General features: G+C 33.4%; 1 protein-coding gene across 2 annotated transcripts; it reads right to left on the bottom strand.

The window, feature by feature from the left end:
* Nucleotides 1–352: 352 nt before the first annotated feature.
* Nucleotides 353–19,767, bottom strand: LOC126777518 (uncharacterized). Of its 2 annotated transcripts, XM_050500552.1 has the most exons (7): nt 19,408–19,767; nt 15,994–16,446; nt 8,179–8,383; nt 7,789–7,911; nt 5,560–5,616; nt 4,447–4,813; nt 353–4,282 (listed from the first exon to the last, which is right to left on the bottom strand). In XM_050500552.1, exons 2-7 carry the CDS (start codon nt 16,202–16,204, stop codon nt 4,196–4,198), a joined length of 1,050 nt encoding a protein of 349 aa, XP_050356509.1. In that variant the 5' UTR covers nt 16,205–16,446; nt 19,408–19,767; the 3' UTR covers nt 353–4,195. The 2 variants fall into 2 exon arrangements, with proteins under 2 accessions (XP_050356509.1, XP_050356519.1); XM_050500562.1 differs by lacking the exon at nt 5,560–5,616 and having other exon boundaries at nt 19,408–19,766.
* Nucleotides 19,768–20,620: the final 853 nt, after the last annotated feature.

The raw sequence follows: 20,620 nt of genomic DNA, 5'->3' as shown, positions 1-20,620 counted from the left end.
CATCGACCGGCTGGAAGAGATCTGAAAGCGGGTGCGAGCGAGAAAGAGCACGCAAGCGGAGCCGGTCGGCTCCTTTTATTACTTCACACGAAGCGCGTTCAGGCATTTTTAATGACAAAAAAGGTGCAAATGCAAAAATAAACTTTACTACAATCACTCAAAACACTGTTTCCAACGTGATAAAAATCTGCTCTCCTCTTCGAGCCGGTCTGTGTGAACGGACTCTAAGAAGGTGGCGGGCACCAACTGGATGCGGAAGGCGGAGGACAGGGAGCTTTGGCGCACCTTGGGAGAGGCCTATGTTCAGCAGTGGACAACGATTTGCTGTTGATTGTATAAATAAAACATGGCACAGAGTCAATAATTTATATTTATGTTCTTCATTATATTCTAAACGAAATTGAAATACATTTTCTAGTTATAAAAAGCGTATTTAATAACCTAATCATATCAAAAACATGATATTTACAATATAGCTAATTAGTATTGTTTAAAAAATATATCATAGGCATAAAATTAAAATTAACAGTGTAAATTGGCTATTTTCAAACATACTATATAAAACAGACTGTGATCATTGTATTCGTAATTAAAACTAAAAAGCGACGTTAGCAAAAAAAAACTAATTTGAACGTGCAAATTCTTCCGAAATACGAGCTCAAGAACTCTTAAGCCTTTAGTAATTCATATATTTATTATAAATGTATGTTATACGTAGTCCTCTATTTTAGACAACGAACACAGTTCATTAATCACAGTCCACATATCTATTTTATATACATAAGTTTTACATAAATATATATATAACTAATTACCCACTTTATGTGAATAGTAACAACCTGGCAACGTCAATCGCATGAAAACAAAACGAAATAACAATCGAAATTGATTTGGATATAATAAACGAAAGCGAGCCTCACACGCCGCAACAGTGCATCAAATACTCCAAACCCTCGATCAGTTTTAACTAACTCGTGAAATCTCACTTAAAGCAACGTTACATAACATACTCGAGACGTAGGACGTATGAAATATGAATCCACAATATTTTAATGCTAACATCCCTTGCATAAAGAGATTTTATTCAGTTTTTTTATTGTGTAATATCAACTTATTCGTATTAAACCTAACTTAAAGTATTAGTTCATCTTCCAATTGTGTTTGGACTTAATGATAAAAATTAAATATTTAAAAATAACGTTGAAAGATATGTAATTATATAAAAAATTGGCATATCAAAATGATAAAAAACGATTTGGGTAATGGAGATCACAACCCTTATGTTAGTATTTTTAATAAGTAATTGCTTTGAGAAAAACGTCGTTATCTTAGAGTATCCAAGATATATAATACAAGAAACAGAAAGTCAGGACTTTTTCCAGACTAGACTAAGCACTATTCTTCTCATAGAGTATTACAATTTCAGCTAAACGACATAACGCGTCGCTTTGGTAACCTGATTTAAAAAAATTATACTATTTTTTTATTTTGTATATTTGGCACGATATAAATTCATTTTACGTCCTAACATTACAAAAAAACTTTTATGAAATGTTTAAATTTAAAAATGTTCAAAATATATAAAATTCAACAAAAAGAAATTTGCACGTCAATGAATTATTAAAATTAACGCTTAGATATTAATCTAATAAAAATAATATTCCTTAACCAATAATAGCGATAGCTTACATAATGATATAAATATATTACTTCTTACAGCGCACCTAATGGAACAATGAAAAATCATTGAAAGTTAATAACAATTTGTGATTAACCAAGAAACAACTTGTATTGGACTCAATACTTACTACTTTAGTAAGCGTAAAATATACAAAGTAAATAGTAGTTAGTTGCAAAAACTATAAATATTTTTAGTTTTTTAATTTTAGTGTTGTAATAATTATTTGATGTAATAGTTTTTGGAGTTTTCACACGTTATATACGTATTAAGCAAGTGGAGGTGAGAGCTCAAAAAGTTATGATAAATTCATCGTCGTTAAATCGTTAGACGTATCCTAAATATTACAATCCTCACTGGCAGCTTAGAACTGTTTTACTTGGTGTTTTTCGCATCTTCAAATTGGACTATCACTTCACAGTAAGGCTGGGCGCTACAGTATACTATATTCAAATAGCAGGATTATTAAAAATAAGAAAACCTTTGATTTACATATACCATACGATTCGCTTATACCAAAGATAATTTATTCATTTAGATCTCTACCAAAGAATTCAAGATCAAACTGCTTTTACAGTAACAGCCTGTGAATGTCCCACTGCTGGGCTAAGGCCTCCTCTCCCTTTTTGAGGAGGTTTGGAGCTTATTCCACAATGCTGCTCCAATGCGGGTTGGTGGAATACAAATGTAGGTTTCCTCACGATGTTTTCCTTCACCGTTAAGCACGAGATGAATTATAACCAAAAATTAAGCACATGAAAATTCAGTGGTGCTTGCCCGGGTTTGAACCCACGACCATCGGTTAAGATTCCACCACCATTGGGCCATCTCGGCTATATATTTTATTTAACTGGTTTTATTTATCTATAATTCTCCTGCTACTGAAAACGACTATAAGCTTTGTAAGCTCGCGTGACGGGCACAGGGGTAGACATAATTTTCGTACCACATAAATAAAATACATAAAATTCCATTTGTATAAACCATCAACAAACAGCGCTTATATTAAATATGGGATATCTGCAATGCAATGGAATCAATTGACTAATTGTAATTATGTTTATTAATATTTTTATTTTGAAATTGATTAGACATATTTGCATATTATTTTAAATTGTGCTTATAAGAAGCACATCTCTGATATATCGACATCGTCGTTGTATCTTTACTGGTGGTAGGGCTTGTGCAAGCTCGTCTGGGTAGGTACCACCCACTCATCAAATATTCTACCGCAAAACAGCAGTACTTGGTATTGTTGTGTTCCGGTTTGAAGGGTGAGTGAGCCAGTGTAATTACAGGCACAAGGGACATAACATCTTAGTTCCCAAGGTTGATGGCGCATTGGCTATGTAAGCTATGGTTAACATGTCTTACAAAGGCAATGTCTATGGGCGTTGGTGACCACTTACCATCAGGTGGCCCATATGCGCGTCCGCCTTCCTATTCTACAAAAAAAAAATATCCTAGAATAAAAACCAAATACAAAATGCCTTTCTAATGGTCATATGACATCATTATATGGAGACGGGTGCGTTAGGAATTGATACATCTATAAGTACAGATACATAATACCATGCCTAAAACTTCCATTAATATATATTATCAAACCATTTTCAGTTTATCACTGAAAAATCTCATTCGTTTCATTTTTGGTTTATTCAATGTCATTATTTATTATTCAAATATTGCCTTTATTTCATAATTCGATGCTGGATTTTTTAACTTCTGACTTACTGCCATGACTTTTAAAAAATCAGTCGAATAACTAAGTTTTTTCCATTTGTATATTTCATGAAATAATTAGTCACCGCTATTTATAATAAAACTAATCTCTGAATCCACACTTAGATCGGCTTGATCCCTCGTTAATAATTACTTCAGTCTTAAACACCAGATGGTGCTGTCAAGGCCTCGCTACAATCTCCTTGTTCACAACACTTTGAATCCTAATTAAGATATGTTATAGATTGCTTTTTATTTGTCACGTTAAAAGAAATTACTTCGCTCGACTATAGCAGAATCATACGCTGCCAATTTATTTTATTAATTGGCAATTATTTTATATAAAACCTTATTTATATTTATTTGTATATCTTTCAATATAATAAACTAAATATAATTGTGTTTCTACAGGCTCTAAATTAAAGTTTTTATTTTTATATATATACATATATATAAATAAAACATGGGTTTCGATTCATTATTTTAAGTTAGTGATAATTACATTTTCTTATGCTTAATTATGCTTGTTCCATATTAATTACCTACATATTGATTCCATTACTTTTAATCAATACTTGATAATTGTCATATATATAAAATGTGAATTTTTTAACGAGGAATTATCGTCGGTAACATACACGAGTATACAATTGTACACTCCGCTTGTAATATATTAACATATAATGTTACTTCAGCCATAGTTTATCAATAATGCTTGACATCTCGAATCTTCATGCAATTTTCGTTATAATATTTCGTTAAACAGTCTATTACAGAGTGCGCGGTTGAGCGGGATCACGTCTGTCGCTCCACCGAGAAGTTGTAGGAATAGTCGCGGTCCAGGTCGAAGCTAGTGCGCTGTTTGATCATTGGCAACTGCGCCTGAAACGAGAAGGATTATTTTTATCAAGCAGACTTCCTAGAATATATTACAGTAATATGTTTTTAATATTACAACACCGTTTTTAAATATAAGTATCATAGTTTTGGTTATGATTTCTAGGTCTAGTATATTGAAAACTGAAAATACCTAAAACATAACTCACCAAGGCATCACTCGGCAACCCTCTCAGCTTGGGGTTTAGAACAAAAGGAACTCCTTCCATGCCGTTGTATCCGCCCAGAGTCTGGTAGTTGAGGACCTTGGGCAAGGGCGCGGGCCCCTTTTTCTTGTGGAGCGCGGCGGGGGAGGTGGGCCCCGGGCTGCCGTGCGGGACCGGGGACTTTGTCGACGGCGGCCGGGGTGCCGGTCTCGCGGGCTTCACGTTGTAGGAGGGGCTCAGGGCTTCGTAGTCATGGTCGGAAGTGAATTCCTCGATGCGCGGGTACCCTGAAGGGGACTTAAGGTTGAGATTGTTGAGTTCCGATACGAGAGGCGACAGCTTCGGAGGCCGTTCTGGGACCGGCCGCAATCTGAAAGTACGAAGGAAGAATAATGATTATTACATTCAATTAGACCATGTTCATGTGTCATACACACAGAATGAAGTGCAGTCACAGTTCAGTGATCTTGACTTTTAAATTCAATCTATAGAATAAAATCTTTTCTTTCCTCGGAAAATTTAAATTGAAATATTTTCAAACACAAATAGCGTTCGATATTGAATACAATATTTAAACGAATTTAATCACCGTGTTGTTTTCGTTTTAGTATAAATTGATGCCGTTAACGATATTAATTATGTCATGGAAATTTGATTAACGACTATAGTATCTGCTCATGGATATTTTAAATTGAATCTGGTTAAAAACTGTATTATTGTTACTATTTGTCTTGTTTATTTAATTATCCACTATATTCATGTAAATGATGATTATTTATCCGGCATAGACGCTCTAATCAGAGATATTAGGCAGAAACCATCGACAATTTAGTACTTTTTAATGATTTCGCGTATTCCTAGCAAAAACTAAAATGGACACTTGAGTCGTTGAGATGTCAAGCGAAAGGCCTGTTGAAGGGTGATTCTCAGCCCCAATAGAAATGATTTCACTATTCGTATTCCATTACAACATTACAACACAACGACATAACAACAACAATAATTCTCGATGCAATATTTACAATGTGTATGAGACATATTATATTTATAACATGTATAGAAATGATTGGACTATTGACTACAAAGACAACATGCTCGTCCATTAATCTCAAATACCCCATACAGCCTCTCCACCGCATTTTCAACTGTTTGTACAGTGTTACGGACAACGAACTGAAAATAACGACAATTATTAAAAACAAATCAACAAAGCTTAGAAAAGTCTGTTCCAGTAGCAGGAGTAAAGATAAATAAACGACTTTGAGTTCGAGTTGACGGATCATGTCTTATTGGTCGATATTTAAAATAATCTTAGTCACGTCAGCGAAATAATATTCACAGTACAGCAACAGCCTGTCAATGTCCCACTGCTAGGCTAAGGCCTCCTCTCCCTTTTTGAGGAGAAGGTTTAGAGCTTATTCCACCTTTTCCACCAGTTGCTCCAATGCGGGTTGGTAGAATACACATGTGACATAATTTCAATGAAATTAGGCACATGCAGGTTTCTCCACGATGTTTTCCTTCACCGTCAAGCGCGAGATGAATTATAATCACAAATTAAGCAGATGAAAATTCAGTGGTGCTTACCCGGGTTTGAACCCACGATCATCGGTTAAGATTCTCGCATTCTAACCACTAGGCCATCTCGACTTTTTAAATTATATTTGGAGACATGGAAATAACTTTGAAGTAGACATTCTCGTAAGTAGTAAAGTTACCTAGTGTTGTAACTGAGTGTGTTTTAAATCACACTCAATATGTCAATCTAAAGTTTGTTTATCTCTCTACTCATTCTGCTATTGGAGTATCATATACAAATAATATGACTATCGAAATGTCTGATAACAACTCGTGTAATAACGAACATACTACACATACGAACACACACTATGTACTCTTATGTTTATTGTGAAGCGACAATTTGTTTTTTAATACAATTCTTTTTATTATTTAACAGTAAGTTATTAAAACCAAACCAATGTAGTATTTCAGAGAGAGCATTGTTTACATCTTCAATCATAGATTGGCGCCTTTTTATTTAATAATTTAAAAGTTTCATTGTCAGCAAACAATACTATCTCATGTTTGTTACATAAAGTATAAAACAAATCACTCATATAAATAAGGAAGAGAAATGGACCAAAAATAGATCCCTGAAGAACCCCCGCATTACCTGCAACCTCGGAACATATTCTTTCAGTTACTCTAGTTTATCAGCTCTCTGTGTGTGCGCCACACTTAATCTACCGTACATGCGTCAAGAGCAAATAAAATGTATTGTGCTCGTCCTCATGTACAATGCATCACATGCGTCATTTCCGATTTCATCGTGGCGTTGCTTCTTGGCTGGTGTTTAATGTTGCAAGTGCATATCATCCTGTGATTCCTCACAGACTACAGAAATAATATACACAAAAGCAACATTTGTGTAGATAAATAGTGTTATTTATTTTGAAAAGGAGGTATGAGATCATTCATTCAATGAAAATGAAGTAAAAGTTAATTCTTCAGCAAAACTTAAAGTACCTACATAAAGAGAATCAAGTTTCGAATCTACTGGAAACAAGTGAGTATAAGAAAATACTCGTGTCAGAGGAGAAGGCGGAAGATTTGTTAATATTATAATTCAGACTTACAAAAAACTAAGCAAAAAATTTCGTTTCGTGATAATTTGATCCAAAACGTACTTTTTTTGTAATTAAATATATATACATATATAACTCATACAGGACCCAATGTTCTTGCTTCTGTATCATTCCTAACGCCTTTACACCTCTCGAAACTGTTGACTTATCTACGTGTAATGATTTTCCAAGTTCAGCTAGTGCTTGACATGGATCTCGATCAAGCATTTCCTTCAATTCTTGGTCTTCAAACTTTTTTGGTGGGCCAAGCCGTTCTTTATCCTCAAGTGCAAAATTGAAGCATTGCCACCGTAAGTATCAACAGGAATTTAGTGTGCTTTAGTGGCAGATTTATTTTGAAAAAAATAGTGCAGTAAAATTTCCCGCGAATACACTTTATTAGGCGCAAAACTAGACATATTTAAAATTAAAAAAAATACAATATGGTGAGCCAATATATACTGAAGTGAATTATACAGTACTTCCGCGCACATGTGTTACCGTCTGTAATTACATGTACGTAGTACTAGTAATGCCATCTCTTAGGAAACAGAACAAACTTATTCAAGTACCTAATACATTCTCATACGTTGTTACCGTCTTATCTCGGAATTAATAATAACAATCAAGAGACTCTAGAGTTCAAGTAGTACTTGAGACGTTTATCTCATTCCTTATGAATACGAGTTGATCGAAATGTTTACAAATTGTTTCGACTCACCTCCTGGCTGCTTCAGGCGTGAGATTGGTGACAACGTTCTCGTAGTCGTTGGGATGGTGCGTGGGCGACGTCTCTAAGCTACCGCCGCTCACTTTGTAGCATACCACCTTGCCGTTAATCTCACTAGAAAATACACGCGAACGTTGACTTACAATCACTTAGTGATTTTTTTTTAAGAATTCAAATCTTAATACAGACAAATATTTTTAATTATATTTTTTTCTGTAAGAGGTTCTTTCCTAGGTTGAATTCAATGTAACTTTAAGTTCATCTTTTTATAAGATTTTGTTATTTAACTTCGATAACCTGTACACCGAACCAATGAAATTGCTTGAAAACAAATGCCATCATATCACAAATTTGTCAAGAATTGTCAACCTTTGAACTCACCCAGCCAGCAAGAACCCCTGCGGCGCGGCCCGCATCTTCGAGCAGACGATGACGTCGGTAACGAGCGGGGTCGCGGCTGGAGCCTGTCTCGATACATGCGTGCACAGTCGCCGCTTGCCCGCGCGTCCCGCCACACTGTATCCCGCGGGAATCGCCTCCCGCTCACCCAGCACCAGGACCCCGTCCATCACGTACCCCGGCACTCCTGGGAATTGTATTGTTTAGGTTTTATAACCATTTACCGGTAACATTGTGTACACTCATTTCGGTTAACTCCTTTCATTATTGTACTTCGACATAATGTTAGTAAACGATAATGTAATCCTACTATACGGCTTGACATAATCATGTTGATATATCATGTTACCAATATCCGAGACAGGGTTATATCGTGATTAAATATAATAATATGTCGCATTTTTTTGAATAGGAAGGCGGACGAGCATGTGGCCACCTAATGGTAAGTGGTCACCGCCCTTAGACATTGGCATTGTAAGAAATGTCAACCATTGCTTACATAGCCAATGCGCCACCAACCTTGGGAACTAAGATGTTATGTCCTTGTGCCTTTAATTACACTGGCTCACTCACCCTTCAAACCAAGTACTGCTGTTTTGCGGTAGAATATCTGATGAGTGGGTGGTACCTATCCAGACGAGCTTGCACAAAACTCTACCACCAGTTATACGTACGTACGTTTGTATAGTTCCTTCGAATAATTTATTTAGCATTAATTATAAAAATGAAATAATACTAAATCGACGACAACCGCAAGGCTGAAAGAAGAACAGAAAGAAATTTGAGCAAGAAATTGTGCGAGCAATCGCACAATTTCTGTATTTTGCCGAGCAGTAAATTATTTACAGACGAATTTTAAAAATCATCAAGTATTGGCTGACTCGTATCGTTTATTTGCCCTACTAATACTAACATTCAAAATGGTATATTGTTACCTTTCAATAAATGATACTATTATGCGCCAAATTACTTTTCATGAATAAGTTGTTGTTTTTTAAATATTTATTTATTTAAATTAACCACGCTGTGTAACAAGGTTAGGTCTTTTTTGAAGTGTATCAGTGATGCGTGACGCATTCTCTCAGCGGCCGGATTTACATATTTTTTTTTAATTTACACTTATCCCAATATTGCAATAAATTTAGCTATATAATCAGTACACATATCGGATTGTATTAAAGAAATATTTTCAGAGCACCCGCTTTAAATAGATCTTCGACGTCATTGTAATGACATCGAGGCATTGTAATAGAGCAGATGATATGCGAGGCGTTGCATGGCGAAATTAAATTATTGACGCGTATTTTAATTATCTTGAATATAATTTGATTCCTATCACAAAAATTTGATCAGATTTTTTATCAAATAAGCCGATGCCACGGATAAAGTAAAATATGTTTTAAAGAGGTAAAAACCGAACAAACTAAATCTAATACAACCTTAGGTATATTGAAGATAGAAGAGAGTTTTTTATTAAAAGTAAAGAATAATTCATAAATAATTTGTGAGCGAAGTTCTGATGATAAAAATAAGGTCAATTTAACCGACCATCTAAGCAGGAGTCGTTCAACCTTCGGCTCCTTAATGAAAGTTCCCGCCTTTTATTGCGTCATTCACTTTCATTATTAACGGTGCTATTAGTGAGAGGAGTTCAAAGACCATGAAAACGCACTACACTACGCTACAACACAACTAGTGACGAAGACAATACTTCTAAGCATTAGTATAGAAGTTATGATATTCGATATTTGAAATTTAGTTTCTTTGGACTGTTTGTTCTTCTTTTACAATGCTGACCATTTAAAAACAAACAACTATAGGCTGATTTCGCTATTTCCGTCATTATTACTTTGATATTCGAAATAAGCAGCATTGTTAAACAAATCGCACGCTGCGCAAAGTTTATAAGTAAGTTCTATATAAATGTTATAACAAAATTTCTTCGGCTTGTTCTTAAAGACAAAAAAGCTGGTGATTAATTAATGTTAATTCTGTTGTACAGAATCTCTGAACTAAGCTAAATCCATAGTAATAAACATATTGGCTAATTAACATAATGGCTTAAGCTAAATCTAAAGTAATACATTATTGTGTGCAAAAGATTATTATACAACTAGTGAGTTTATAGTTGATAGCACACCTTGGAAGTGAAACGCTCGCCTTCTGAATATTTCCTTATTTTACTTTAAATTTCTAAACATTATTCTGTCGATTTCATCAAATCACGGTATTTTCTTTTCCGAACCGGTTGTTTGTTGTTAATTTGACAATCAATCTATATTTAGTAAATAATTTTGAATTGGATTTGAATTAAATTCGCTCCATGGATAGAACACGTCTATAACCGATATCAATAACGCTGTAAACGCTTAAATCCACACAAGACTAGTAGGTTTCCATTTGCTTATATGTCTTGTTCGGTTTTTAAAGAAAACATTGTGATGACCTAATTTCTTCGACGATTTCTGATATTTATCCGACCACACTGGAGTAGCGCAGTGATGGAATCAGCTTCTAACCATTTCATTAAGAGGAGGATTGAGACATTTACGTTTAGCTTTTATTTATTCATATGTTAAGAAAAGAAAAAATAGGGTTTTTTATTAATAATGTAGGCGGACAGGCAAATGGGGGCCACCTGATGGCGCTGTAAGAAATATGACTTACAACGCCAATGCACCACCGACTTTGGGAAGTAACATTTCCCTTGTTCCTTTGGTTACACTGGCTCACACGCTCACTCACAATAATAATTACTTTTGCTGTTAAACGTTATAATAGATGAATAAGGATTCTATCCAGACGGCCATCCACATAATCCTACCACCAAGTGATTGACGTCGTACCAATTTAATTTAGATATGGTTTATTTGGACATGAAACCGTATAATTATAAAATATATAAAGAGTATAGGATAATATGATAAAAATTAATTGTATTTCCTTCTAACCAGACAACCTTAAAATAAAACATTTAAAAAAAACTCCAATATCGGATTACATAGGGGAAAATACCCTAAGTGTAATGGATATTTATTAGACACCTTATACAAGGAGGGATACTAAAAAAATATTAGCGATTTAAACTAATACGTATTATCCATTCAAGTGTAAATAAAATCCTTATCGACACGCGAATTTTTTCACTATTATGGAAATATAATTTTATATACAGTACAGTAACAGCCTGTTAATGTCCCACTGTTGGGCTAAAGCCTCCTCTCCCTTTTGAGGAGAAGATTTGGAGCTTATTCCACCACGCTGCTCCAATGCGGGTTGGTAGAAGTGTATTCTACTACTGGAATAATTTCAATGAAATTAGACACATGCAGGTTTCCTCACGATGTTTTCCTTTACCGTCAAACACGAGATGAATTATAAACACAAATTAAGCACATGAAAATTTAGTGGTGCTTGCCCGGGTTTGAAGCCACGATCATCGGTTAAGATTCACGCGTTCTGACCACTGGGCCATCTCGACGACGCAGCGTCAAAACTATCTGCCAAAAGACTTAATTAATATTCAACCCACACATATAAATATAAAATTCGCTTTCATTTTCATTATTTTTTTATCTACAATTATAAAATGGTTACGTTTTAAAAGTAATAATCGATCATTGTTGTCTACAAAACAATTGTCTAACAAAATAATAATCACCATTTAAGCTTATCGATTAACTAGATAATTATTCCTACAAAGAATTTACGTAACGTCAGCTCTATACTGAAAAAGAAGTACTTCGTAGTTGGCGATGCTATTCTATATACAATTAGACGAATATGAGTAATAAAAACAGTCGGACACTTAACTTCATTAATAAAGACACTTAATTTTATTAGTCTGGCCCACACTAAGGAGCAGCTCAACGACATATAGCCCGTTCCAATGGCGAAAGAGTAAAGATTGAACTTAATTCTGATTGTTTTAAATATTCCATGCGATTTGCTAAACATGATTGTTGAGTAAAGTTAATATTAATGTTCCTAGAAGACATCCTCGCACCCAGAGAACGGACTTCTTTAAAATTAACCGCACTCGAACGAAACTTGGACAGAATGCTCCAATATCGCGAGAATATAATTATTGTGTAAAAAACACAGTAACACTGGACATTGGTTGTAACGGGCTCTCAACGTTCATGAAATAATGTGATGTTTCTTTTACTATAAACTGTTAATTTGTTTAAAAATTTAATTAGTTACTATCTTCTGTTCCGGTTTGGTGAGTGAGCCAGTGTAATTACAGGCACAAGGGACATGACATCTTAGTTCCCAAGGTTGGTGCCGTATTGGTGATGTAAGCGATGATTAACATTTCTTACAATGCCAATGTCTATGGGCGTTGGTGATCACTTACCATCAGGTGGCCCATATGCTCGTCCGCTTTCCTATTCTATATAAAAAAAAATTGTTTCTGTTTCTGTTTTTGTTCTTTATTTAAATATTTCTATTTTCGGTTTTTATTTTATTTTTGATTTGTATATTTTGTAATTGTGTTTGTGAATGGTGTGTTCTCCTGTTATCGGTTGTGCATAGTTAGTTTTAAGTTGGTGTAAAAAGTGTTTTGAATGTGTGTTATGTACAACTGTTGGAGATCCAAATAAATAAATAAATAAATTATACACTTTAATCTTACTTGCCGAGTACCGATAGCAACATCAACGACGACGTTCCAAGCGCCATTTTTTTACGATTAAATAATTATTACCACAGATAGAAAAAACCGAGATGACCCAGTGGTAAGAACGCGTGAATCTTAACCGATGATCGATGGGTTCAAACCCGGGCAAGCACCACTGAATTTTAATGTGCTTAATTTGTGGTTATAATTCATCTCGTACTTGACTGTGAAGGAAAACATCGTGAGGAAACCTGCATGTGTCACTGAAATTCTGCCACATGTGTATTCCACCAACCCGCATTGGAGCAGCGTGGTGGAATAAGCTCCCAACCTTCTCCTCAAAAAGGGAGAGGAGGCCTTAGCCCAGCAGTGGGACATTACTGTACTGTAGGCTGTTACTGTACTGTACTACCACAGATACTGTTAAATTTCGAGCATCGATGACCTATTAATTGTTTATTTGTCTGTACTGCTAATGGTATTGGAATAGACTATACAGTACGATTAATGATATAATCTTCGGTTCGTCCCTCGTTAAATCGGATCAATGTTGACAGACATACCAACTAAAGAGGACGTTATTATGATGACGGAACTTATCTCACCCGCGTTAGGGTCGTGTCAACTGTCGAGCTTCCCACTTATCCGAAATAACGAGCATTAAAGTATATTTGATGCATATTTACCTCCGAACGAAGTATTAAGCTGCGTTTCCACCAAAGGATAATTGGTAACTTTTATCCTAAACGCGCTTTGGCATATCTATGTTTTATTAAATTACTTAAGCCGTTAACGGGACTTCATATGTGTCCTTTATATGTGTCGCTACGTTCGATGAAGAACGAAGGAAAAAATTGAAGAAATTATTTGCTACCATTTTACAAGCATCCGGTATTAAAATAGATATAATAATTTTGAATACTACAGAAGTGATTTATTAATGATACTTGATGATACTTTAAAGGGCGATGATATTAATCAACCACTATCTGAGTTATTATGTATGTATATAGTATTATGATCATTATAAAGGTCAGTATTTATCAATAAACGCTTCTTATGGATATTCCATCTCGTACCTTTGTAAATAGGCATGTTAGCACCAACTAATAATTTATTTCGATGTCATGAGTCATTTTAAAACCACATTCAATTTATTTTTATCACGGATTTTCCTATTACATTACTATCTAGTTTTTACATACATTATTGGATATACCCAAGTAACATCCTATGTCAACACTTTGTCATATCAATTGTTTATAATAAATCAAGTAGCGCTGAATAATTCAGTCCCTACTTAAAAGACTAGAATTGAAACCGATTAACTTAAAAGTTTTCAGAAAGTCATAAACAAAGTGTTCATACACAATATTATAAAAATATTTCATAAAACTAATATTTCAATTACTGTGATTAAATAAAATAATCAGATGTCGCATGTAGTTTGCATTAAATATCTATAAACGCAATGTACATTATGAATAATAGAAGCTTAACTAGTCACAAATGACACAAAAAGGGATGTTATGATGACGATAATATTTCTTACAGAGCCAATGTCTATGGGTGGCGGTTGCCATTGATTCTGAAATGACCCATTCACTAGTACAATTATTACAAAAAAAAAGTTTAATGTCCTGTCTGTATATTAATACTAATACTAAAACAACATTATTACTAGAAATGTTAATAGAAACATAGATCCTGAATATTGTATACGATGACAAAATACTGTTACTCTCGGCGTTTAAAAGTTATAATGTTCTCTTATAATGGGCGAATTTTACGTGGGTACGTATAATAATGTCGACTGTCGACTTAGCATTAACGGATATGAGCCCTACAATAAAGATTTCCCGTCAGCTTATTGATCGTCTGCACGATCTTTGTGCACTTGTTATTATATTTCAACCTTGGACACTGGAGTGAACGATACTAAATGAAAATGAAAACAGGTTCGCGTTAGTCTACTTGCAAAATCTAAATAGTTTAAAGTAGATCTAGAATACACATATAGATCTTTTGTCTATTGGTTAAATGTTTAAGCCTAAATGCAAATGATTAAAAATATTTTAATTTAATCTTTATATATATAAACCAAGAGAAATCCCAATAAAACATATATTCATATCATATAAGTGTAGCTTATTGAAACTATTCAACTAGATTTTTCTATAGAATAGGAAAGCGGACGAGCGTATGGGCCACCTGATGGTAAGTGGTCACCAACGCCCATAGACATTGGCATTGTAAGAAATGTTAACCATCGCTTTCATCACCAATGCGCCACCAACCTTGGAAACTAAGATGTTATGTCCATTGTGCCTGTAATTATACTGGCTCACTCACCCTTCAAACCGGAACATAACAATACCAAGTACTGCTGTTTTGCGGTAGAATATCTGATGAGTGGGTAGTACCTACCCAGGCGAGCTTGCACAAAGCTCTACCACCAGTTGAGTAGGATGAGTAGTTTTTACGACAAAATAATAATAAAACTACATACATTTTTATTATGCTGGCACGATTACTGCGTTCACAAAGTTTGAAGCAAAGAGTTTATTTTAGTAACTGATAATAATATAGGTCGACAGGAATGAAAAGGGCCTTTCGACATGTCTATAATAATGAATGACGAACAGCGCACCATACTGTACGCATCTTGTATTCATATATAGTTGTTGAAAGATAAATAATGACGAGACTTTTGTCTTAACCAATTAGACGCGTGCAACTTAGTACACATTGCAAAAGAGAAATATTACTACACGTACATAGAGAAACGTTACAATTAAATTCGACCTACAAATTACTCATTAAAATTAATTTGTATGTGGTATACCCGTATACCACCCGCTTGTTAGATATTCTACCGTCAAACAGCAATACTTGGTATTGTTGTGTTCCGGTTTAAAGTAACTATTACAGATGTAAGGGACATTACACCTTAGTTCCCAAGGTTGGTGGCGCATTGATAATGTAAGGCATTGTTATTTCTTTCATTGCCAGTACCTTTGAGTGGCGGTGATCTTTGACCATCAGGTGGCCCATTAACCCGTCCGACTACCTATTTTATATTAAAAAAATAAATAAAAGATAAAACATTTAAAGCGTTATCAACAGAACATGTCGTCATAATGCAATAAATCACATAATAGTGGGAAACTCACCCTCAGTCTTTGACAAACAAATGTAGTGGCTCGGTTTCTTGCCAAAAAGACCGGATTGACGCAGCAGACCTGCATCGGCGTCCTCGTCGTATGTGCGGCTGACGGGCCAATAGCCAGCGGGGCATTTGGCCAAACTATCCACTATCTGTAGGGACAGCAACGGTCTCTCGTCGGGCAAAGCCCCACCGAGAGCTGATAGCACCTTCGACATCGTCACTTACATCATAACACTAACATATTCACTAATTGATAATTCATCACATAGCACTTATAGTTTGGTTTAATAGACATACGCGATTCATTTATTAAGCACTGTATCGAAGAGCATGTCTGAATGGCGCGTATTATTTGTATTTAAGGTTGGCACAGCGTTCACTAGGTCATCAGAGTAATCGGTATAAGTTCTCTATGGCGTAATTTACACAACGATATCCTTTATCACTTTGGAAGCACCTGTAACAAATAAAAATATACTACAATTATACATATTGGCCAAAATTTACAATTTGATTTTGTATATCTAACTAGTTAGTTCCTTATTATGAGTTTTATGCAGGAATTAAATTAAAGTTAATATCGTGTACCTTGTTAAATAATTATAAGTAACATAAAAGTAAGAGATACATTTATAAAATAAAAACGATTGAGCATAATTACAAAAATATGATTCATGATTAAATTCACTGCCAGACGCTTAAGAAACAATTATATATAATAATAGAAAAACCTTTACAAATTGTTTGTATTATACTCAATTTTTCTCAGTATTATTAAAACAAAATGTTGGAAATGATAAATACATTAGAACAGCAGCAGATTATTGTTAATATGATTCAATAATGAGATTTATAGAACATTCATATCAAGAAGTGTTGCACTTTTGTAAGTATATTGATTGTGTTGTTGTTTGTATTTCATGAGGAATGTACAAATATTAAGTGCACGTCGCGGATATCGTCACCGGAAATTCATAAAGCTATGCCTTTGTTAGGCTCTGTGGGACACAAATCTTGTTTAATAAAAAATTCATATTTATGACTATGCTCGATTTTTATTATTTATTTTACCAATGTATGTCGTGTAGGTAACATCTGTAATAGGAGCAGCATCAGCTCTGGGGAAGCAAGAAAGATGCAGTCGCATTAAGCCCAGTGGCAAATACAAGCGAAAAATAAAATATTGCAGACATATTTTGATATCCCAAGTGCGGCATGACTGGAGTAACAATAGTTGGAGTCTTACGAGTTGACTTTTATGATATACGGATACATGATTCAGGCATGCATGTGTGCAGGGCCAAGGTTCTAATAATCGCGGAATATGGCGAGGAAACAAGGAGCTTCGAAACATAATCTCGCTCTACCCTGAAAAAGCACTAGCATTGTTGCTGTCATATGCTGATTGTCCATACACTTTCATATTATTTTTAACTTTTTTTGCATAATAACCTGATCGTAAATGGTCACAACTTCAAATAGACATTGGCATTGTAAGAAATATTGACCATTCCTTATATTACCAATATGCCTCAAGCCTTGAAGACAAAGATGTTATATATTGTGCTTGTAGTAACACTTGCTCAATTACCTATTGTGAAATATTCATATAGTAAACTACAATTATGAGACAGATAACGAGCCAAATTTGTTTATTTGTTGTTAGACATTCTGTAGGATTGAAAATACCCTTTCAAGATTTACATATAATGCCAAGATACAATAAACAGCAATAAAAATAACAGAGTTTTAGAAAACAATTAAAGTTATAATTTAAGACAACAAAGTATGATGACAGCAATAATTTGTATTTCTCTTTTCCAGTTAAAAACCTATTTTATTATAGCCACAAAGGATCTTCAACATCCTTTTTAACTATCTGCCTTAATCTATTTATCAGATAAAACATAACAGTTAAATATAGATGGTCTGCAGTGGTTAAATCAATGGTTCCAGTCTTAATCATTGAATAAGGTTCTCTTTAAAAACCTTTTAAAATTCAATTATATACAGAGTTTACATTAAATTAGTAAGTACTACATTTTTTTAATTTATTTATTTAACAATATAAACAACCAAATAACAATTAAATGATGGCACTGATGTTTATATATATGTTCATATATACATATATATTGAACATATATATGAACATATGTATTGTAGCTAATTTCACGTAAAGCAAAATTTCAATTTAGCTTATATTTGAATTATAACTGATTAAAAATATAACTTTATTACTGATTTAAAACATGTTTTTAAACAATAACTGTAAATTACCTAATGTTTTAATGTTATCAATAAAAGAATGATTTTTTTTCTACATAACTTCAACAAAATTATACTCAATTAAAATGGTTATCATCCTTTTTAGATAATTTGCATTACAACAAATTTATAATTTAATAGAGTAAAATAACTTATCACTCAGTGGCAAACTTAACTGACTGTAAAATAATAATGTCATTTTGAGATTTCTTCTAAGTAATTATACTTATAAACATGGCTAGAGGGTGAATAGTTAAACATTGCTATGTCCTCGTCTTTCAAATAATGACATAAATGAAGCAAGGGAGAGATCACAGGGCTACTACTTATGCTTGATACTGAACTAAATACCTCTCAATTGCTAGTCATTAATGCTTTGTATTGCTATGTCCTGAAATATAGCATGAAGAATATCACACAGATCATAACTTTTCAATATAGATGAATGTGAAGTATATCTTCTCATCAAGAAAATATATATCAAATAATTTTTATATTTCTTGCATTGATTAATTGAAAATAAATTAATCAGTAGACTTCTTGAATATATTCTTGATAGTATAATATATTTGCCTTTTAGTTGATGAAATCTTTTAACTTCAGTATAAAAATTACCCAATTTCTTTGTTAGAGCCGGTGCTCATAATTATCATTGATGATTCATGTTCACAAAAAAAAAATTGTAACTTTAAAGCAGCCTTATGTAAAGCATGAAAGCCATCATTTAGAAATGAGATTTCTACCTACACTATATTTATATAAGTTAGGAGTAGTTAATTGTAAATATAAATTGTCTTGGGGAACAGAGTCTAAATAAGCTTTGAAGGTTATATTAACAATACTACTGTAATATTCTTCTTAACAGATGGATAAAATTTACTTAATAATCTAATTTTAAATAATTTTATTTAAAAATTTGGATTATGTTAGTGAACAGCTGCAACGAATTATTAATGTTTAAAGAATTAAACATTAGTTATGCCACTGATGACCGATTTGGCAAAATTCCACGTATTACTACACGACTTATGTGCCATGCAATCTCTGTAACAGTTAAATTTTAATAAAATCAATTTGTGATCTCTGACGATTTGTCGAGAACAATGACCCCACCATTCATAATAACTATTGAAATAAATGATAAACTCACCGTAGTCATGACATCAAGAACAATAACAACACTCAACACTTGTTATAATTCGAAGTTTTAATTCTTTTATTCTATTGTTCGAGGGTTTTCATATAAAATTTATGTCGTTAGATCTGTAACCTGATCTATAAAAACATAAGACTATTTCACTTTTCAGGTCAACGGCGATTCTTTTATTACTGCTTCATGATTTTTCGCAGATCAATGAAAATTTGACAACAATACTCTCTTGAAAGAAAACTACAAAAGAACACAGATTAGCGATTACACGAAAGCATGATATCCATTCCTTTTTTCGATTCGTCGTTCGTAAGGAATGAGTTATGAGACTGAGGATTCTAAGATTCGAACTCGAATGAAAATTGAAATTGACACCGCTTATTTCGTTTTGTAACAAAGATGTTGCCAACTACAAAAAAAAATTATTTTTATATTCTCAATTTAATTATTACATTATTACGAAAATATGACTACTTACTATAACTATTCTACTATAATTTTAATTATACGGTGTTACATATGAATAAAAATCTGGTTTTCTATTTGACCCTTATAATTACCACCACCTTAAAAATAACCACTTTTATAATTATTTAAAAACATATATATATATTTTTAAATATTAGTAAATATATGTTGATGGTGTACGTTTGTTTATTGACTGTTATACTAGAACTTTTAAATAAATTAAATATTTCTGTCATAGGCTTATGAACGATTTTAGACGAATCAAGACATGTGTTATTATAAGTGCACATTTATTATATTACCAACTGTGTCTTATTTAAGTGAATTCATAATACAATTATTATTGTTGTACAAGATAATGTTTTTATTGCACTGATATAGTTTAGTCTAAAAATCTTTCATTTTACCATAAGATCTATAGAGCAGTAGAATTTGATCTTTTTCATACAATGAAAATTATTTTGATTATTTTTTACTTTAACCAGTAATTTGTTAAAGCACGGCAGTTGGCACTGAATAGTGGCCTACCCCCGATCCTACGCTCAACATACTATATTATATTTACCTAGGCATTTTCACTATGTATTATAATACTGTTCGCATGTCTAATATATATTAATAACAATTTCATCCAACAAATTTGTAAGAGCTTAAGACAAATCTTCAGTTATGAAGTTTTTTTTCTAATCAATTAATATTTGTAACAACTAAAGGTAAAATGCATATCTTCTAAAATTATAGAAAC

This window comes from Nymphalis io, chromosome 2 (assembly GCF_905147045.1).
Source record: "Nymphalis io chromosome 2, ilAglIoxx1.1, whole genome shotgun sequence".
NCBI classification, from domain to species: domain Eukaryota; kingdom Metazoa; phylum Arthropoda; class Insecta; order Lepidoptera; family Nymphalidae; genus Nymphalis; species Nymphalis io.
Note: the sequence above shows the minus strand (reverse complement) of the source record. Positions and strands in the feature narration are given on the sequence as shown.